This window comes from the organism of the source record quoted next, unplaced genomic scaffold (assembly GCF_019419815.1).
Source record: "Pyrus x bretschneideri cultivar Hongxiangsu unplaced genomic scaffold, Pyrus_bretschneideri_v1 Contig15, whole genome shotgun sequence".
NCBI lineage: Eukaryota > Viridiplantae > Streptophyta > Magnoliopsida > Rosales > Rosaceae > Pyrus > Pyrus x bretschneideri.
In genome coordinates this window covers 459,365-480,989 of record NW_025999446.1, presented here as the reverse complement: position 1 = coordinate 480,989, position 21,625 = coordinate 459,365, and the positions used below count along the sequence as shown (strand labels likewise).

The 21,625-nt window shown below is 36.6% G+C and overlaps 1 protein-coding gene and 1 pseudogene across 1 annotated transcript; one reads left to right on the top strand and one right to left on the bottom strand.

The window, feature by feature from the left end:
- The first annotated feature begins 613 nt into the window (after window positions 1-613).
- LOC103945350 lies at window positions 614-4,137 on the top strand (annotated as a pseudogene).
- Window positions 4,138-18,311: 14,174 nt separating this feature from the next.
- Window positions 18,312-21,319, bottom strand: LOC103945310 (putative cyclin-A3-1). The gene is made up of 8 exons (XM_009355870.3): window positions 20,590-21,319; window positions 19,850-20,082; window positions 19,685-19,760; window positions 19,504-19,580; window positions 19,357-19,390; window positions 19,114-19,263; window positions 18,899-19,033; window positions 18,312-18,806 (listed from the first exon to the last, which is right to left on the bottom strand). Exons 1-8 carry the CDS (start codon window positions 20,887-20,889, stop codon window positions 18,735-18,737), a joined length of 1,077 nt encoding a protein of 358 aa, XP_009354145.2. The 5' UTR covers window positions 20,890-21,319; the 3' UTR covers window positions 18,312-18,734.
- Between the last annotated feature and the right edge of the window lie 306 nt (window positions 21,320-21,625).

The window sequence follows — 21,625 nt, the reverse complement described above, 5'->3', positions numbered from 1 at the left end:
TTTATTTTAAGATGCACTTCACAACATTTCTAGTAATCAAACAACACTTATCGTCATTATTCATGTAAATACTTAACGGGCTCAATTAGTGGTGATGAATTAGATGGGCCTGATTTCGTTGCCGTGAACCTTAATGCTCCACAATGGCTCTCCGTCTAATTTGTCTCCACAATGAATTTTGGTTTTTAAATAAGGTACGAGAAATTTTTATTCAATTAGAAATTATTGTAAATGAAGATATGAATGTCCGTTGTAATAATTAAGCAATTAAATATGACTACTTTATTGTCAAAAGCAAAATCTTTGGTAGGTTTGAAAAGTTTGATAGAGTTTGCTAGACATTTTGCCTATAAAAGATTGAAGAACAAAGAGAGGAGAAACATACAGAGGAAATGAAGAAAAAGAGAAAAAAAAGATGTATGCAAAAGAAAATATCAGTGAGCCAGACTAGAGAGAAAATAGTGAGAGTTATTTTGTACGCATATTATTTCAGATAAATAAAAAAAGTATTATTGTTGCCCCCGAATACGTAAGCACATTTGCCAAACCTCATAAATATTATATTTTATAACTTTATATTTCACTGCACGCATACGTCAATTTCATACAAAAATGAAGTTATATTTAGTCATTTGAAAATCAAAAATCAGACAAACCAACAAAATCCGAATGTTAAAAAACACATACCGCCAATGGAGAAGAATCATGCCAAATTAGAATTGAAGAAGACATACTAGTCGGCAACCACATTCCTTCTCGTATCTTACACTCCAAATTTTAATCCTCGTATCTTACACTTCCCACCATGAAACTCTCTGTCAACTTCATCCTCGTATCTCTTGTACTCCAAATTTTTATTCCTACATTATTTTCCTCTCTGTTTTATCGATTCTTGCTTACCAATTGCCAAAATATTTATAAAAATTATGCAGTAAAAGTTAAATCACAATTATAAAAACAAAACCACCAAGAACACTTGAAATTTATAAAACTCCACACTTACATAAATTTAAAAAAAAAAAATCAAACAATGAAAAAAATGGAAGAACAATCACCATTCTTCTGGTACGCTACTACAGGTCTCATCATCATCTTCCTCACCTTCCTCACCAAATTTAAACCAAAACACAAATTTACGAGTCTGCCCCCATCCCCGCCATCTCTTCCAATCATCGGCCACCTTCACCTTCTAAAACATCCAGTCCACCGAACCCTCCACTCCCTTTCTTCAAAGTTGGGAAAAATCCTCCTCCTCAAATGGGGTTCGCGCGCAGTCCTCCTAGTCTCCTCCCCTTCCGCCGCTGAAGAATGCTACACCAAGCACGACGTTGCCTTCGCCAACCGCCCAAGCCTGCTCGCCGGAAAACACTTCCACTACAACTTCACATCCGTCGCGGCGGCATCCTACGGCGACCACTGGCGTAACCTCCGCCGCGTCATGACTCTCGAGTTTTTCTCCTCCTCCCGCCTCGCCGCGTTTTCAACCGTCCGGCAAGGAGAAGTCCGTCTCTTACTGAATCAGATCATGAAGAAGTCAAAGGTCGAGCTCAAGTCCAAATTTACGGAGCTTGCGTTCAACGTGATGACGATGACGGTGGTGGGGAAGCGGTACTTCGGCGAAGACGTGGCAGACGACGAGGACGGCAAAGAATTTCCGGGAGGTTATGAGGGAGGCCGTGCACCTATCGGCGGCGACGAATTTGGGAGATTTTTGCCGGTTTTGCAGTGGTTGGATGCGACGGGTTTGGAGAAGAAGATGGTGAGGCTGATGAAAAAGATGGACGGCTTCTTGCAGAGTTTGATTGAGGAGCGCCGTGGGATTTTGGCGGCGGGTTTTGAAACGAACGGCAGAGAGTTGAAGAAGTTGATGATCGACAACTTTTTGGCGCTGCAACAAACAGATCCCCACTTATATACCGACGAAATCGTCAAGGGAATCATTTTGGTAAATTTCTTAATCCTGCAACTTTTTTGTTACACAAAGAGAATTTAGGCTCAAGACATGATGCATTCGTAAATTGGTATCAAACTCCAGTGCCGAGTCAAAATTTCATGCCAAAAGGGGCTTTTAAGCTAATAAAAGAAATTAGAAATTTTTTTTAGTAATATCATGAAAAATTTTAATCAAATAAAAGTGACGGAGCTTTAAAATTTCTATGAAAAAATTAGAATTTGTGTTCGATATTTTACGCAACATTAATAATAACGTTATAACTAGCTCAAACTATTATTATGAGATTTCTCTTTTCATATTATTGAATCTTCCTCCTGAATGTCTGTACCTTGTTTTATATGAACGAACAAAAAAAAAAAGGTTTAAAAGAAATCAGAAGGGTTTATATACGGTAAACTTTATTTTAGGTGGGGGTTTAAAAAAACAAAAGGTAGTTTTCCATCACCAGGTGTTGACCACAGGACCTAAAGATACCTCCAAGAGGTATAGATTCCAGGATGGACAATAATCAGTAGACAATTAATATAAGTTTAAATTTCAGGATGGGTCCTGAACTTCCTTTAATCTCCATGTGGCTCCGCCACGGTTAAACTCCTCGAAATCAAAAATGAATTTTTTTTTTCAGTTTAACAGTAGAAAATATTACAAAAATATAGTTCTCCAATATTTAGGTAAGCTGCAACTTAGGTCGTGTCAATTTGAATTCAAGTTTATTGTAATGTACCCAGGCACGCATGTACATTGGGACCAAGGTGGTCCCACAATTATTCGGTTTCTGGAAAATATACATCTAAAAGTTTTTTTAGGACCCTTAGAATGTTTGGGCATGAGTCTCTTTTGTATCTATCAAGTGTTTGATGAAATGTCTGTTAGACATATCTCGACAAATTACATCGATAGCAATCGACAAATCCTCTCGATATCACTCAGTCGGATTGTTTTGGCATATATCGATATCTATTGACAAGTGTTCACCCTGGTTTGGTTAATGATAACAAGCTTACCAAGTGTTCAACGAAATGCTCAATGAATATACTGAAACTGCTTTGCACTTTGTTTTACCTAAAAAATTTGTATTTTAACATCGAAACTTCCCAAGGTTCGAATCCTGAATCAGCCACTGAGCGTATCTTCTACTATTGAGTTTATATTTTTCCAACTTGATGAACTCGAATTGTAAAAGTAAGTTAGGGTTCGATTAATTGTTCAAGCCAGAGTTGCATCCCTCTAGGCCTTACCATTAGTCGCGTCCAATTTCAGATAGTAAAAACAATATCTCTGTCATGCGTTCCACAAGTACTTGACGTATGTAGATGTATTGATCAAATAGTTGAGTGATTATGCGTTACCAGGTGCACATCTGCTTGTATGTATCTTTCATCTAATGGTCACATAAGCACATGTTTGTACTTCGAGTAAGCATGATCACGTTACATATGACCAAGTCACATCACAGGTGTGCACAGTAGACACAATAACAGCATTATAATTTCGACTAATCAATACTAATTGTAGGTGTTGCTGGTAGCTGGGACAGACACAACAGCAACAACCCTAGAATGGGCAATGGCACTATTGCTAAACCATCCAGGTGCAATGGCGAAATTAAGAGCCGAGATAGATACCAAGACTGGATCTGATCATCGTCTGTTGGAAGAGCAAGACTTGCCGAACCTGAACTACTTGCAAAATGTAATCAACGAAACGTATCGTTTGTAACCTTCATTTCCAATTCTAGTGCCTCATGAAAACTCAGAGGACTGTGTGGTAGGGGGATTCGACGTGCCGCGTCACACAATGCTCGTGATCAATGCGTGGGCTATCCACAGGAACCCTGAGATATGGGAGGACCCCGAAAAGTTTAAGCCGGAGAGGTTTGAAGGGTGGAGTGGTGAGGGGTCCGAAGGGTATAAGCTGATTCCATTTGGGGCTGGAAGGCGACGGTGTCCTGGGGCCAGCCTCGCGAACAGGTTGGTTGGGTTGGCGCTGGGAAGCTTGGTTCAGTCGTTTGAGTGCGAGAGGATTGGTGAAGAGGAGGTGGATATGAGTGAGGGTTTGGGGCTTACCATGCCAAGGGTCAAGCCCTTGGAGGCTATTTGCAAGCCACGCCCAATCATGCAATCTTCCACTTAAAATTCGACCATAAAGTCCAAAGCACAATACAACTGCTACATTATTCCCTTTGCTTGGTAGTAGTAATCAATATGTATGGTTTGATTGTAATCAAGTTCAAAGTTATGGTTCTTATAGTTAAATCTATCAAAAACTAGTTTAACTGAATTTTTCGTATAATTGTTAATGTTAGTAAAAAAACACTTCAATTGATATTATTAAAAAGAGTAATACTTAAAAAATTCAAATGATAGTAAACAATCCGATAGTCCAAGAAGAGTCGGGCTTAATATTAGTTAGGACAAAACGGTGGCTTAATTATCTTTTGACATTGTTTACCATTAATTTGGTCGTTTCGTGAAAAATTTAGTTAAATAAAAACTAAATTAGAAAAATACCTTTAATTTAATAATCAATTGATCAAAATGATTTGACAACATTGAAGGTATTTTTGTCATTTTATTTTTATTTGACAAAGATTTTTTACGGAATAATCAAAATAATTGATAATTGACAAACTCAAGTATCAGTTCTATTAATTTTAAATTTCAGAGACCAAAATAAAAAAATTATGTCAATTTCAGAAATTATTTAAACTAAAAAAAACATATCTTTTCCGTACAAATTTCAACGGTCAAAAGACAATTTTCGATTTCGCTTCTCAATGCAAGAATTCCATGGCAACTGCCAACGCCAACAGCATACAGGATAATCCTAAATACAACCATCTCATCATCTTTATGTAAATTTTTCTTAAGATTTACTAATATAATAACCTTATTTCCGACAAAGATAACTTTCTACGTGAGTTTATATTATCAACATAAAACGTCACAATTATAATATATTTGTGTTATTGCTGAAGATATGTATTCAGAAGCCCCATTAAGAAGACACATATAAGTAGCAAACAAATGCATTGCCACCAAAATCGTGGCTACTAAGAAAATATCACGCTACATGCTACATATAACAATTCATATCTCAATGGTACATTGCAAATCCTGAAAAAAACCTAAAACTGGAGCAGTGGAAAGGACTGGAAATGGACAATCTACAAAAGCAACAGGCATTTTCAGGTTCATTTCAGGCTTCTTTTCTAAAGGGGTAGGGGCCCTAGGGGGCTTTATAATAATAATAATAATAATAATAATAATAATAATAATAATAAAAAAAACAAGTTCAATTTACACACTGATTTCGTATACGAAACAACAAAATAGAATGAAGAGGAGGACATACTAACCTAGCCAACTGTTCCAACTCACGTTTGCTATGAAATTAAAAAAGCCATTTACCAATGAAGCCTGATGAAAGTTGACAAAATGAGTGCTTGCTTACGCCTTAATTTTTTTGTTTCTTGACGTTAATTCCTCAACGATTATGGAGAGGGTCTGAAGCGTTAGGAACTCTCCTCTTGCTTGAAAAGAAGACCTCAAACGAGTGCTTTGGATTCAAACGATGCTGCTGCTGCGGCGGCTGCTGCTTATTATTCTCTTGTTCCCCTGCTAGCTTATTCGGTGATGCCGACGAGTAGTTCAGCTTCTGCACATCAAGTTGCATTGTGCTTTCCTTGTCCCCGGAGGCCAGCATTGTGAGAAAGACCAAGATTATTACGATGAACTGCTGAAATTGCATAACTGAGACTTGTGGGGGGTTTCAACTTTCAGGTTTAAGAGAAGAAGAAAGATGGAGGAGGGGTCTGAAGAAGGAGTTTTAAAAAGGCAAAGTGCGGAAAAGCTACATGGCTTTGTTTGGAAGTCTAGAGAGAGAGAGAGAGAGAGAGAGAGGAAAATAAAAGGTTATGTGGTGCAATTGAGTATACCCTGCAAACAAGGGACACTTCCCACGAGAACTCATTTTTGTTTGCTTTTCTTTTTCTTTTGTATAATATTCTTTGTGTTTCACGAGAACTTTTCCTGGCTTTCTTTTTCTGGTCAGAACCCTCCCAGGCTTTCCAGTCCCCTTAAACAAGGCACTCATGCATCTCACTCCACTCCAACCCAGAATTAAACTAATAAGGGTTTTTTTTATTTGAGTGTTATTAAACTAAGGATTAATTGCAGTTGTGTTCCTTAATTTTGGAATGGTTTCGCTTTGGTTCCTAAATTATTTTCCATCTCAAGTTGGTCCACAAACTTTCAAAAAGTGTATATGATAAGGAGAATAGTGACATTTGATATAGAAGTTGACAACAATCTTGTGGCTAGGCCTTGAATGCGGGCTGGCTAGTGTTTTAGGCGAAATTGCACATTGCATCAACCAAAATGAATGACAACTTCACAATGACAGAGTAGATATGTAGCAAAACACTAAGTGGCTCCAACGACCAAGCCCATTGGTCTAGGTCATTGATATAATCAGGGTCTTTCTTAAGACAACCTAACTCTTTCGAGATATTTCGAAACATGGTATAGATCTGAACCAAGGGAGATAAGAGGATGTTTTCAAAGCTCAAGTTCACCTCAATCTATAAGTCTTCCTACAAACGGCTTCTTTTTATTTCTTTTCATACGCAACGTGATTGTTTTGTCAACTTTTGTAATAGATTGTGAGCAATTGTCCTCGTTAAACACAATTGCAAAAGTTCATGGACCAAACCATGAGGAATAAAAGTTTGAAGGACGAAAGTGAGGAACCCAAAAATAGAGTATAGAAAAGTTGGCTCTTGTGCTAGCTAGTTGTTTGGAGGGGTTGTGATTGTCGGGTTTGGATATAGGCCTAGAAATATATGTGTTGCTTTTTAGAACATCGGAAAGAGTGAAATCATCATATACATCCAAGGGCTTTCTTCTTCATGCAAAAGGTTGCCATACGAATCTCTCTTGATTTTTCTCCTTTTCTTTGTTATTTAAGAAGGAGACATATAATATAATTCTTAATTATTTGCTTAAAGTAGACGATCGATTAATTTGAGTGGTCAAATCATGCGTGAGTCTCTTTCCAAAGTTTTCAATCTTTCTTTGTTTTCCTGCTTTATTTGAGCATTCCTTTCCCTTCGTTCCCGATGAAGTGCCAAGACATACGGCATCCATTTGTTCAAAGATCCAAGCTGCTTTCTCTGACGACTGATACGCTACCCTGACTGGTAATTTCATGCATGGAAAGCGTACGTCCTGAAAATCTTGGACGGACTTGGAAGCAAGAGTTTAGATAGATTTTGTTTAGTCTTTTTGTGGTGAGAGAGATGCAGCAGAAAATCTTAATACTGCAGAACTCAAAGGAGGCATCTCTGTTAAGGATATAATAGGACCATCAAATGATAATGTACCTGATTAAACTTTACTTAGCTGTTAAGCTATGACAGTTAGGTTGGCTAGAATAGTTAGGGATAAAACTGATTGTACCTATTTATATATGGGTGGGTACCCATTCTGTTGAGATATAATGAAATCATTTTGTACAACAACTTATCTCTCAACAATTCCCTCTCTCACTACAATTCTTTCTCTCTGCCTCTAACCTTTCTTTTACAGAACTATGAGTTTCTACATGGTATCTTCACCATAGTCCACCGACTTCGATCCCCTGCTTACATTTTCTTGAATTTTCTCACTCTTTCTTGTTCTCCAAACAGGTCTCATTAGCCCTAATTTTCTCAATTTCTTCTCTAATCCTCTCAATTTCTTCTTTTCTCTTCTCAAATCTTGATTTTTTAATGGTGACTACTACGAACTCTGCAAACTCCTCTTCTCCGGCGGCTCATTCTGGCTCTCATGGCGAGGTCACAAATTCGTCGATTCAATCCCTCTCTTCGATTACAGTTTAGAATATCATTGGTATGGTGGCGACGAAACTCAATCATCATAACTACATCACCTGGTGCAGTCTTTTCCTTTTGGTTCTAAAACGATTCAAGCTTTTAGGGCTTGTTAATGGCACCGATCTGTGTCCTCCTCAATTTGTGACTGATTCTCCTAGATCTCGAGTTCCAAATTCAGCATATGAGACTTGGTGCGAAAGAGATCAAATCCTGATGATTTGGATTAATTCGACACTATCTGAAGATCTTCTTCCATTGACGGTTGGCATGGATGATTCGAGATCTCTCTGGCAATCTCTGGAGCACCACTTCTCTGGTGCTTTTCGTACTCACATTCACAGCCTACGCTCAAAGATTCAAACTATCCAGAAAGGCAACTCTTTGATGACTGATTATCTCAATTCTCATAAGGAAATTTCTGATAAACTTGATGCGGTTGGGGAACCGATCTCTGAATCCGATCTTGTTGCCTACATAATTTCTGGTCTCTTAGAGGAGTATGAGTCCTTTGTTGATTCGATTGAAACAAGAACTGAGTCTGTCAATCCTGATGAACTACACAGATTACTTCCTAGTCAAGAAATTTCTCTTCAAAAACGCAAGACCATATCATCTTCTTCCTCCTCCTCTACATTGTTTCATGCCTACACGGCTCAGCAAGGCTCCTTTAGTTTTCATAATTACAGAGGCAACATTCGTGGATGATTTCAAAATCAAAATCGATACAATCAAAATCAGAACTTTGGAGATAATCACAACAGCGACAACAACTCAGAAGGTATTCCTGGTCATATTCCTTCTTCAAGATCCATATTTTCTGGTCAAAACTCCAACAATTATAATTCTAGAAGATCTCTTCAGTGTCAATTATGCCTCAAGTATGGCCATGAAGCTCTCAATTGCGAGAAACTTTCTCAGTTTGCATCTCAACGATAACATGTTGGGCCTCCCACTGGCATGACTACCACTACTTCTCCTCCACCGACCTATTAGTTAACTGACAGTGGTGCCTTTCATCATGTGACACCTGATCCAACTTCTCTTAACTCTACCATTTCTTACACTGGCAGTGATCAACTCTTTGATGGCAATGGCAAAGGTTTGTGCATTTCTCATACTAGATCCACTTTAATTCGTACTAAAAATGCTACATTTCGCCTCAATGGTGTATTATTAGTTCCCAAAGCATCACATAACTTGTTATCAATTTACAAGTTTATCTATGATAATTGGGCTTCTCTGACATTTGACCCATTTGGATTCTATATAAAGGACCTAAGAACTAGGAGGATGCTCTTCTAGGGCCCATGTGAAGGTGGTTTATACCCTTTCTACTAGGATGCATCTAATGGTACCTCTAGAATTGCACTCTCTCCTTAGGCATTGATGATAACTAAGACATATATTCATTTGTGGCATAGAAGACTCAGGCCATCCATCGAGTATAGTATTGCACACTATTGTCAATAAAAACCCACTTCCTATTATTGGTTCTATCAATACAGGTTCTATTTGTACTGAGTGTAAATAGGGTAGGTTACCATTTTCTACTTTGCCTTGTACTTCTACTAAGCCCTTTCATTTACTACACATTAATGTTTGGGGCCTTTCTCCTATTGCTTCATGTACTGGCTACAAATACTACCTCATTCTGGTAAACGACTATACTAACTACAACTGGTTATATCCTATGGTTTATAAATATGATGTCTACCCAGTTTTCAAGACTTTTGCTCTCAAAGTTCAAACCTTTTTTATTGTAAGATACAATGTCTAAGGTCAGATTCAGGGGACGAGTTTTTAAGCAAGAATTTTCAGAACTTTCTTAATGAGCAAGGCCTAACCCATCAACTAAGTTATCCTTATACCCCGGAACAAAATGGGTGTGCAGAGAGGAAACATAGGCATATTGTTCAAATGGGTAGGACTCTTCTTTCTCAAAATGGGTTAGCGACCAAGTTTTGGGTCAAGGCCTTTCAAACAGCTATCTATCTCATCAATAGATTGCATCCTCAATCCTCTTTTATTAGTCCATGGGAACAACTTTTCAAAGCTCCTCCAAGATATCATACTCTTAAAGCCTTTAGTTGTGCTTGTTATCCCTGGTTGCACCCTTACTCCTCTCATAAGCTTGAAGCAAATAGTAAGCTATGTATTTTTCTGGGGTATAGTCTCAATCATAGTGGTTACAGATGTTTTGATCCTATGACTAATAGGGTTTATGTCCCTCGGCATGTTACATTTAATGAGCAGCTGTTTCTTTTAAGATTGGCCTGTTTTCAGTTTTTGACTCCCTCCAGTTGCCCCATCTTCAAGTTCTCCCCTCATTACTGTCACCATTCCAATTTCTTCTGCAACAAGTAACTCTCAGTCTGCCAGCCAAAATAGTTCATCACATAATCAGGTCTCTACAACACCTGATAATTCTACATCTCCTTTATCTACTTCTTTAAGCATCCCACAATCTACAATACTTTCAGCACATGCCCATGTGCCTATTGACTCTCACCCCATGATTACAAGAGCTAAGGCTGGCATTCACAAACCAAAGGTCTTCACTGCCACAAAACATTTTTTTTCAGCTTCTATTGATTCCATTGCTTGTCTTCCTCTAACACCTACAACATTTATGCAAGCCTCAAAGAATCCCAACTGGATGGCAGCCATAAAGGAAGAATTCCAAGCTTTGCAGTCCACTAGTACTTGGGATTTAGTTCATTTTCATCTGAGTTTAAACTTGGTTAGCTGTAAATGGGTGTTTAGAGTCAAACATAGGCTTGATGGCTCCATAGAACAGTATAATGCCTGTTTAGTGGCAAAAGGGTTTCATCAGCAAGAGGGACTTGACTTTTCTAAGACTTTCAGTCATGTTGCAAAGCCAACAACGATACGAATTCTATTATCCATTACTATTTCATATGATTGGTTTGTCCATCAACTTGATGTCAGTAATGCCTTCTTGCATAGTACTTTAAAGGATGATGTTTATATGATTCAGCCACCAGGTTTTGTTGATTAAACCAAACCACAACATGTTTGCAAGCTTAACAGGTTCATCTTTGGTTTAAGACAAGCTTCTAGGGCCTGGTTCTGTCGTTATGATTCTTACCTTCCTACTCTAACACTAGTTTGTTTGTCAAAAAGGATTCTATCATCACTTTCATCTTAGTATATGTCATTCTGTTATTGCTCAGTTACAAACTCTGTTTCCTGTGAAGGATTTGGGTGATATTCACAACTTTCTGGGTATTGAAGTTCACATGTATGCGAAAGGGTTATTTCTAAATCAGTCCAAGTATGCACTTAATCTGTTAAAGAAAACAAATATGATTAGTGTCAAGCCTTGCTCTACTCCTGTTGATTCTGCAAAATTGGATCACTCATGCATTCTTCCCTCAGATCTTACATTTTATCGATTAACTGTTGGGGCTTTACAGTATCTAACTTGGACACGACCTTACTTGGCATTTGCTGTGAATCAAGTCTGTCATTATATGCATGCTCCTAGGATCATTCACTTGCAGGCAGTGAAGCAAATACTTCGATTATTTGAAGGGTACCATTGATGCAGGTCTATGGTTTACCAAAGGGTCTCAATGCCTCACTGCGTGGTCTGATACGGATTGGGCAAGATGCCATGTGGACAGACGATCAACTAGTGGCTATTTTGTATTCCTTGAGCCTAATCTCATATCCTAGAGTGCAAAGAAGCAATGCACTATTACCAGGTCTTCCACTGAGGTTGAGTATCGCTTTCTTACCAATACAACTGCAAAACTTAGTTGGGTTTGTAAAATCTTGCAGGATATTTCCTTTTCCATTCTCAAGACTCCTGCAATCTTCTTTGATAATAAAAGTGCAATTGCCCTGGCTTTCGATCTTGTCTTCCATGCTCGGACTAAGCATATGGAGATTGATTATCATTATATCAGAGAAAATGTTCTCTGTGGCAAAGTCAGTGTGCATCATGTTGCTTCTCCTCTTCAACTTGCAAATATTTTTACTAAGTCTTTGTCGTCTGATCGATTTGCAAAGTTAACTTCTAAGCTTTCAGTTAGATCTCCTAACTTTAGCTTGAGAGGTGTGTTAAGGATATAATAGGACCATCAAATGATAATGTACCTGATTAAACTTTGCTTAGCTAAGCTATGACAATGTTGGTTAGAATAGTTGGGGATATAACTGATTGTACCTATTTAGATATGGGTGTGTACACATTCTGTTGAGATATAATGAAATCATTTTGTGCAACAACTTCTTTCTCTACAATTCCCTCTCTCACTACAATTCTTTCTCTCTCTGCCTCTAAACTTTCTCTTACAGAACTATGAGTTTCTACAATCTCTACTCTATTTCAAAGTAGTCACATAACATGCGTTTGATCTTTTTATCACGACGACTAATTTTGTCGCGCCATTCTTCTTTTCCTACGTACTCTTTTCTTTTCTTGTAACCTTTATATTGGATACATAACAAGAAATAAGGAACATAAATAAACAAGTGTGTAAAAGAGAAAAAAAGTATGTAAAAATCATTTGTCTTTTAGGATTTAAAGAGTACTACTATTGTAAGGACGAAATCATTGTGGTACAAATCTTGAATCATATATATGTGATCACAATTTCATCTTAGGGACAAAGAACCCTTTTTTAGACTGGATTGTATTTTTAGCCTTTTAAACCTAACAAGTATTTCCAGTTTCCACTTTTGATAGTCATTCTATTTCTTTTTAAGAGAAACAATACGGAATTTATTGGAAATTAAGGGGGCATACAATCGTCTAAGAGAGTGTCTTGAATAAAATCAGGAGGTTCCTCGAACTAACAAGAAACAAAACCTGGCATGGGCCAATCCTTATTGATGTTCCGGGGAACATGATAAACACAAGAAGCAATTAAATTGTGGAAGCCAATCCTTATGTCAGCGGCCATTAAACCAGACGTGGAATTATCACCACGCAGGCTGCCAATCGAGTTAACAACATAGAGGACATCACTTTCAAGCATCACATGAAACCTCTATTTCTCCAACGCCTACCGCACCCCTCCCTAACAGCGAAGAACTCTATCGCTCTTGGGTTGACGTGCAGGATCTCGCAAACAAAACCTCTAGCATAACTATGGACTTCATCACGAAGCACCACAACGATACAACACATATTAGTCATTCCACTTATTTGGTCACCTATCTTAAGAAATTTAAGAAATAACTGAGAAAAAGAAGAACCTTATGCCAAGTTAGCCAAAGCTGCAATAAGCCCTGGTTTGGTATTAAGGTGATTTTAAAGAAAGTGAGTATCAAAAAAAGTTGAGAGAGTTTTTGGTGTTTGGTAAACACTCTAAATCAACTTTATTTCAAAGTTTTGGATGAAAATAAGCCCAAAACCTGAAGTTGCAAAAAGCAGCTTCAAAAAACTAGCTTATAGAAAGACACGGGTGAACAGTAAAATTTTTAATGAATTTTTCAATAAGCCCAAAATTACCCTTTTTTACTTACACTTTCAGCACGCCTTTCGCAAAACCCGAACCAGAAAACTTCAATCCCAGTGATCTCTCTCGTTCTCCAGGTCGCGTTCTCCGGCTCGGAGTCCTTCCTTTGTTAAGCTTCTCTTGTTTAAAATTTCCTTATTTATTTGTTTGGATTTTTAAATTTGGGGATGGGAGAGTGAGAGTGAAAGAGGGGTGGGGAGATCAAAGGGATGAGTGTATAGGGTGTCGGGGAAAAATTAGGGTTTGTGGAGGAAACAAGAAAAATTAAGAGAGAAGTAAGAACAATTGATTACTTCTCTATTATTTTTTTTAGAAGGTCTACTTCTGATTTATCTTAGGGTTTAGGTATATAAGAAAGGATAAAGCTTTGCTCTGCTTCTAATCTATGAACTCTGCTTCTGATTTGTCCTGCATCGTTCCCTCATCTCTTGCAATTCAGCACACCCCTCTACGACGCCGTTTCATCGTCTTCTTCAAGCTCTCGCAGTCTCTTCTGAAACTCCAACCTCCTGATATGTGCTCGTATCTTATCTCTCTCACTCCATCTGCTATCGTGTTTTATATTTTTTTTTCTGAATTCTTCATTTATGTTATTCTTTTTAATTAGTACTAGGTTTGTGTTTTTGGTTCACAATTTTTGGTTTAGGCTGATTAATATCCTTTTTTCGTTTTTTTTCATGATTTCTGTTAATTTTATTTGTCTATTTTTGTTTATTTGTAGAAAAATATGGTTAGATTTGGTTCTTTTAGTCGATTTATATATATATATTTTTATCATGACAGTCATCCAAAAATGATGCAGATCCGTACTATCTGTGCCTATATCGTTTACTACGATTATGTATTCTATCTGTGTTTACTAGCTAGGATTTTGTAAGTGGTGTTATTGTTTATTCCTTGAGTCCATCATTTTGTAAGTGGAGATTTGTTTAGGATTTTGTAAGTATGGGTGGTGCACACTGATAACAAAAGCAGGGGTGCTGTCATCTCCTTAAATATATCTTCCTCCCTTGTAATCCGCATGTCATTCTTGGTAATACAAAGAAGATATCATTCAAAATTCAACATTTGAGTTGACTGGGTGAAAGGTTGTGAAGAGGCAAGAGTGAGATTCTCAATACTTTGTGATCCATTTGCCGCATCTGATATGTACAGGCAAAGGCTCATCGTAGAGACTGCTTGTAGTCACCTGAACCATTATGTTTTTCCTCTCCTTGTCCAGTTCTTTAAATTGCAGAGACCGCTTGTAGTCACCAACACTACGAACAATATGCTAACTATTATTCCCAAGCCATCATACATACGGCATTCCTTCAGTTGCAATTCCAACACCCATAGAGACCGCAGCAGCAACCATTGAGGATAATTAAAGTTAAATCTTGTAAGGCTTCCCAATATTTATTGTCTAGTTCTGTATCCTAGTATGGAATAGGAATGCCCTTTAGTGATTAGTATTTTGGGTCTTTCTTCGTGCTCCCATGTATAACATAAATATGATCATATATGCTGCAGAATCCCGAGACTTATGCTTTTATTCATTTTATTTTAATAAAATGAGAATTAGTTTGCCTACTATACTTGTATTTTTCATCTGGCTTACCATTTGTTCTATTTTCTGACATTGTTGTGCTTGGTACAACATGTGGAAAGTACTTCCGGGTGTCTTGCCTTAGCATCATTGATGTACGTACTCCATAGTTTTCGTATCATTCTAAGCAATTTGTTTGCCAACCTGTGAAAAACTGATTTGGCTAACTTTGTCATTTGGTATTATCTTCAAGTGATTTAGATATTATCAAGACACTGTCTGGTGGTCAATGAAGGAGAGTAGGATGATACCTCTATGTTGAGTGTAGTGTTTTGTGTTGAGACTTGCCCTTTCTTTTCTCTGAATGAAATTCTCGATTTTCTTTGACAATGTTGTGTTGCTAAGTTTCCAAATGCTTAGATTCTCCCATATGTGTAAGGTGATCTTCGTTGTGACTTGATGCATGGCATCTTGAGATTCATTAAAGTTAATTTTGTTACATTAGATACATCCCATTTGGGGTTTTTTCTTCGAATCTTGAACTGAAGTGTTTATGCTAAGTAGTTAAGCAAAAAAGAGCATAGTATGAAATGCTGGATAACAAGATAGGTTTCAGTTTGGTGTGGGATTTTGCTTCTTTAGAAACCATTTTTTTTCATAAGTGCTATTGAAGGGCTAGTTTGGTATTGCTGTACTTTGAAAAAAATAAAGTATATTTAGTAATTCACCTTTATTTGTTAAGAAAATTAAATTAATGGCACATCAAGTATTATACTCTTTTTGGTCATTCACACGGTCACAGCTGTTTTACATAAAAGTTTACCGAACACTATAATACTGCTTTTTTTTTTTCTTCCAAAAGCACTTTTACAAAAAAGTTTACCAAACACTCTGTTGCTTTATTTCAAAGCTACTTATTCTTACAGCACAGCAGAAGCAATGTTTTTTCAAAATACAGCAATACCAAATCAGCTCTAAATCTTCTTACTTTAAGTTTGGCCCAACTGTAAAAAGTTCATAAAGCTCAATCCAACCAAAAGGCCACGCCGGTTGTCGGGCTCAACGGTAACATAATCAAGATTATAAAAGAAAACATAATTATATTGAGATAATGAATTAAAAAAATTAAGTGATATAAAAAATAAAATAAAATAAAAAGTCACAAAATCATCCAAACCGTCTAAACCCACCTAGCATGCTTAAGTCAACTTAGAGGAATCAAGCTAGTCTAGACAAGCTAGATGGATGACTAGGCGAGTTTAAACTCCTTTCTTATTTTTAAACATCAAACAATTAATCATTACGTTGATCAATCGCCTAGTGCTTAGATGATCTCAAATGGCCTAGCTGGCTCAGTTTTAGCACATTGATGTTACATAACTAACAATGGCCTTAGCATTGAATACGCTGGACGCCCAATGGTTGTTTTTATTACTTACAGTTGAAAAAAGGTCATACTTTCACACACTGGAGGCCCAATGGCTATTTTTCTCTGCACAGCCAGTAAGAGAGCATCTCCAATGGAGGCTTTATCTTCCACGAGGCTACTACATTTCAAGACTTAGTGAGAAATTTCATCCCCAATGAGTTGGAAAATGAGGCTAGATTCACCACTTGGGCTTCTTTTCTTGGCTAGCTTAAAATTGGGCTACATCTAGCTTTAAAAAAAAAACAATGGATCCCACAAAAAAAGTAGCAACCCATGTGTGCAAAATTTCATCACTCTTTCCTCACTTGTAAATACACTTATACTCTCCCTTAATTCTTTTTTCTTAAATATTTTTCTTGCAATTTGGCTAATTAATGATTGTTTAAATTCCATAAGAATTAAAATTTCAAATTGATTTAACGTTCATGGGCATTAGTGGGTGAAATTTTCAAATAATTTTTTTCACAATTTTATCTTACTAATTTACCAATTAGTGCTAGGTAAATTGTTGTATTGTACTTGAAAATCAAATCAGAGGGCGAAGTGGAGGTTTGTATGTTTCAACGGATGAGATTAAGATAAGAGAATCTAATTCAACGGACGATTCATAAGTGATAAAATCTAACTTTGTGACAATTTGAACTTTTTTAGGTTGAAATGTTCATTAAAAAAAATAAAAAATAAATTAAAAAAAAGATAACACGCTTAAAAATCAACTTAAGAAAAAGTAAACAAAAAAATTATATATATCGCATAATCAAATTACTACATAAGTAAATATATATAGTCTCATATAGAGCCCGAAAAAAATAGCCCTCATTGGGAGAGATTTTTTTATAAAACCCCAAAGATTCCTCGGAGCTCTAAAATGGGCTATATCCACCATTTTTTCAACTCCATATAGGGCCCCTCACTGGGAATGCTCTAAGTAACAACCAAGGTGTAGGACCGGCTATGTATCTAGATCAAATTTTTTGGGACATGGGGTTATAACATGGCATATTAGGAGCATTTTGCTCAACACTATAACTATAGTGTATGTTCACTGTACAACTTTTATCTTCTATGTGTCCTTCACTTAATATTAGTTTTTTTTTTTTCAAAATCGGAAAATATACATTTAATATTAAAAATAACCAAAGTTGGTAGTAAAGACAAGTGACAGATGTGTCTGATGAACATACACCATAATTTGCGGTGGCAAGCAATAAAACTCCCAAAATATTCCAAGTTTATATCTCAATGTATACCTTCTTAAATTTTTTCACAGATTACCAATTATTTATTGATTTTATGCTTTTAATATGATATTGAAACGGATGATTTATTTGTGTCACATAATAATATTAATTAACAATTTAAGTGTGGAATCCTATTTTAAGAACAAATAACATTAACTTTGAGCTTGTTTGAAGTGTTTTTGGAATCAACTCTTAGTAAAGATACAAGTGAATACTAGAAAAGCACTTGAAATGCTTCTGGCAAATAGCTTTTGGAACCCAAAAACAATTTCACTAAAAATGTTTTCAATTATTCTAAAAACACTTTCAACTTGACCGTTATTTATTTAAGAAATATGTCAACCCTCGCTTGTACTCATGGCACATGTATTCCACTAAAACACAAAGCTAAAAGATTAATTACTTTCTGTTTGACAAACTAAATTTTAATTATACTAACAAAGAATTTTAATATAATTAAAAACTTAGTTTGAGTGCTAATGGAGGAATCCGGATCCTCGCCGAATCCTCTTTATAAGGATCTTGATGATTCATGAATCATATTCGTTCATTATACATCGTACGATCAGAATCATTTTAAATATTTTTATTTAAAATTAAACACAAACAATATCTGATAAAAACCAACCGTATGATATACGATAAACAAACACGATTTACAGATTTTTAAAATCCTCTCCAAAAGGATCTGAAGAGGATCCTGTTAGCTAGTAGAGTACACATAGGATAAGAAAAGTAAGATTGATACAAGAAAGTAACTAAGAAAGTTGCTAACATTTCTCATATTGTCTAATCTAAACACGGGGAATTAGAACTTGATTGCCAAATGTTGTGTTGGATTGCCAAATACAAATCTTTCAAGCAGAATGCAAGTGAAACTAAAGGAGGAAAAAAGATATGGGATCTATAAACAACATATCTAATTTTCTACGGATTGAAAACACGAGGAACATTACAAGCTTTCACACCCATTCAACATCAACCTGCTAATCTAACTTCTCTCCACCAACAAATAATCTACCAACTGACCAAAGAAAATTCAAAACCTAGTGGGGACTATATAAGCAAAACCATCGAGTGTTGAAACCCTACAAAATTCTGTCACAACGATTAGCATGAGCGGCGGCACCAGAACGGATTTTGACAAACTTTCAGTTCAAAGAACTGCGTCCCAGATTCATCTTGCAGCTAAACCCTAGTCTTCTTGTACTCAAACAATCATGCCTTCGGATCTTCGAAATAGTTAGTTGGTACTTCTGCAGGTGAAGAGATAGTCGCCACGCATTTGAACTGTTTCAAGAAAACAATGCAATTCAGAACATCCCTATGGTGCGGAAAATGAAATCAAAATCAGTAGGGTTAAAATTTTAGCCTGAATATACCTTATGCTGTTTGTACTTTCGTCTTATGGATTGTAGAGACGCTCCCCTTTTACTACGATGCAAGTCGTATATGATAAGAACGCATTCCTTCAAATCAGCTGGTTTATATCCGGAATATCTTTGCAGGGACAAAGTCTGCAAGAAGCAAACAACTCAGCAATTGCATTCAATACTATGAGTTGAATGATGTTAAAAGTTCTCTAACAAGTTCTTACCCAAGGATGATCCTTTGGCCGGATCATAAATCTTGCAAGAAATGTAACGGACGCAGCCACCAAAGAAGGCAAAAACCGAACACATTCATAATCCAACAAACTTAACTCTGCCAGGTAGTATCCCAAAAATTCTAACTGCAGATTAGGATCCTGTAAAGACCACAAAACAATTTGTTAGCTTCCCACATGAACTGACACCAAAGTAGCAGAGAAAAAGAGAGAGAAGAAAGAGATTTTGCTTACTTTGTAGCTCTCTTGAGCAAATCTAGTGAATCTCCTGCAAACCAAAGCGTGAATGAACGTTAATCAGTCCAATAAGCTATCAAACTCAGCATCTCAATAGCATATTGATAAAATATGTCCAAGAAAAACAGTACCAAGACTTCTTACCTTAGTAATGTTTTTATTGTAGGACTTCCCAAGTTGAAATTTAAGGACTTGAGTATATCAGCCTCCATTTTTAACACCTTTACAATGAGAACAAGTATTAACTAAACTACTACAATTACAAAACCAAAGGAGATGCAATATATTAAAATCTAAGATGAGGAATAGATATACGAAAATTCACCTCGCCCCTATCATACGTATTATCTGTTATGTAGCAGAATTGTTCTACATGTGGAGGGCTGATCTCTTCATACTTTCTGTTTGCCACATTAACCATAAGATTACAAATTTTGATCTATGTAAACAAGAAACATCACTTAAAAATTTCGTTGATTCGTGGACTTACGAGGCAATGAGCATTGAAGAAATACCGAGTAACTGAAGCCTTTTCCGGTTGAGAACATTCAAAGACAGGAATTTATCAATATACATAACGGTGAGGAAAAGAGTGTCAGAGAGGAGTTTATATTCCTCTGCAACTTCCACCAACCAGTCCACTAAGATTCCTCTCATATTAGCAGTGACATCCTTTTGAATCTTTGTCATGTAATCAGGTGAAGGTCTGCGATTTTCATCCGCCTGAACGTTAAACCGTCATCACCATTAGCCCAGATGCCCCAAAACTCAAAAGAACCCCAAATTCCAATTCAAATCAAAACCAAAATACATAGACCACAAAACTTACTTAATTAAGCTTAAACTTTTTGCATATCAAAAGTACATAAACTATCACAAGAAAGATTCAGCCTTTATCCTTAATTCAAGTTTCAGAGGAACCAGAAGAACCACTGGTAAATAAAAAGCCCAAAAATTAACAAAACCCACCTCCCATTTTCCAGTAAATTCCACTTCAAACCAAACCCAGGACACAGATGCTGCAGAAGTTTCTGAAAACAGCTTAATCTTTGACTAATCAAAAAATTTACGTAAACCAATCACTAGAAAACTTCAGCCTTTATTCCTAAATCAAATTTCAGTGCAACCAGAACATATATTAAGAACCCAAAAATAAGAAAAACCCAACTCCCATTTTTCCAATAAATTCCAGTTCGAAAGAAAGAAAGCTGCAATTCGATAACCCTTTACCTCGAGCTTCTGAAGATACTCATAAATGTCACGAGCATATGGCACACACAGTTGGGGGTCATCCGACGACGCATCAATGTCCTGGGCCGCCTTCGCGGGCACTAATTTTTTCTCCTTGCCTTTGGCGCCGCGTTTCTTGATCTGCTTCTCTGCTCCGAAGCTTTTATTCACCGGAACAACAGCATTCGTGAGCTCTCCTAGCACCACCCGTTTCTTGGTGGCCGGCTGCTCCGGGGTCACCGCTTCGGCCCTCCGCTTCATCGACCTCGTGACACGCACGCAGTTCTCCTTATCCGCCATGGCTGCCTCTGCTCGAATCTGTGAGTTTCGAGGTTTTGGGTCAGAGGTTCAGAAAGAGGAGGGGGGAGAGTTTTGTAGCGAGTAAAATGAGAGCGCCATTTTGAAAAGTAAAGTTGGCGCCTTTGGGTTTCTGCTGCTTCTGAACGTTTCGGTTCGCCCTTTGCTTCAATACTGGTTCAATTTTTGAAATTTTGGAATGTGTCTTTTGCAATATTCATTCGGGCATTTGGGTCAAGCTATTTTTTTCTTTTTACTTTTTATTTTACACTTATGGGAGTTTTCAAAATATTAATAAACAAATTATTCTTAATATTTGATAATATTCTGTTGGAGAATGCTCGTGTCCTCTCTTACGAATACTTGTTCATTTATTTATGATTAACGAATTTTTGTTGTTTAATATTATAATCAAAATCGTTCATTTTCTTTATTATCATTTAACGATTATAGTTGCAAAAAATCATTTATTTTGAAGATCATTTAGTCATTTATATATATTAAACCCATCAACAATTTTCGTAAGTAATATCTTCATGATGAACAGTTCATTTATTTTTTATGCATATAAGTAGCTAAAAGATTTCAAAATTAAATAAGTTTTTGCTATATGATATTTAGATTATGATTAAGAAAATAAACTATTTCACATATGATGTTTGAACGGTAAAAACTCATTAACTGTAAGTAAAGAACCATTATCCTATTTTGTTTTGACTCGCCATTCCAACAAAAATAA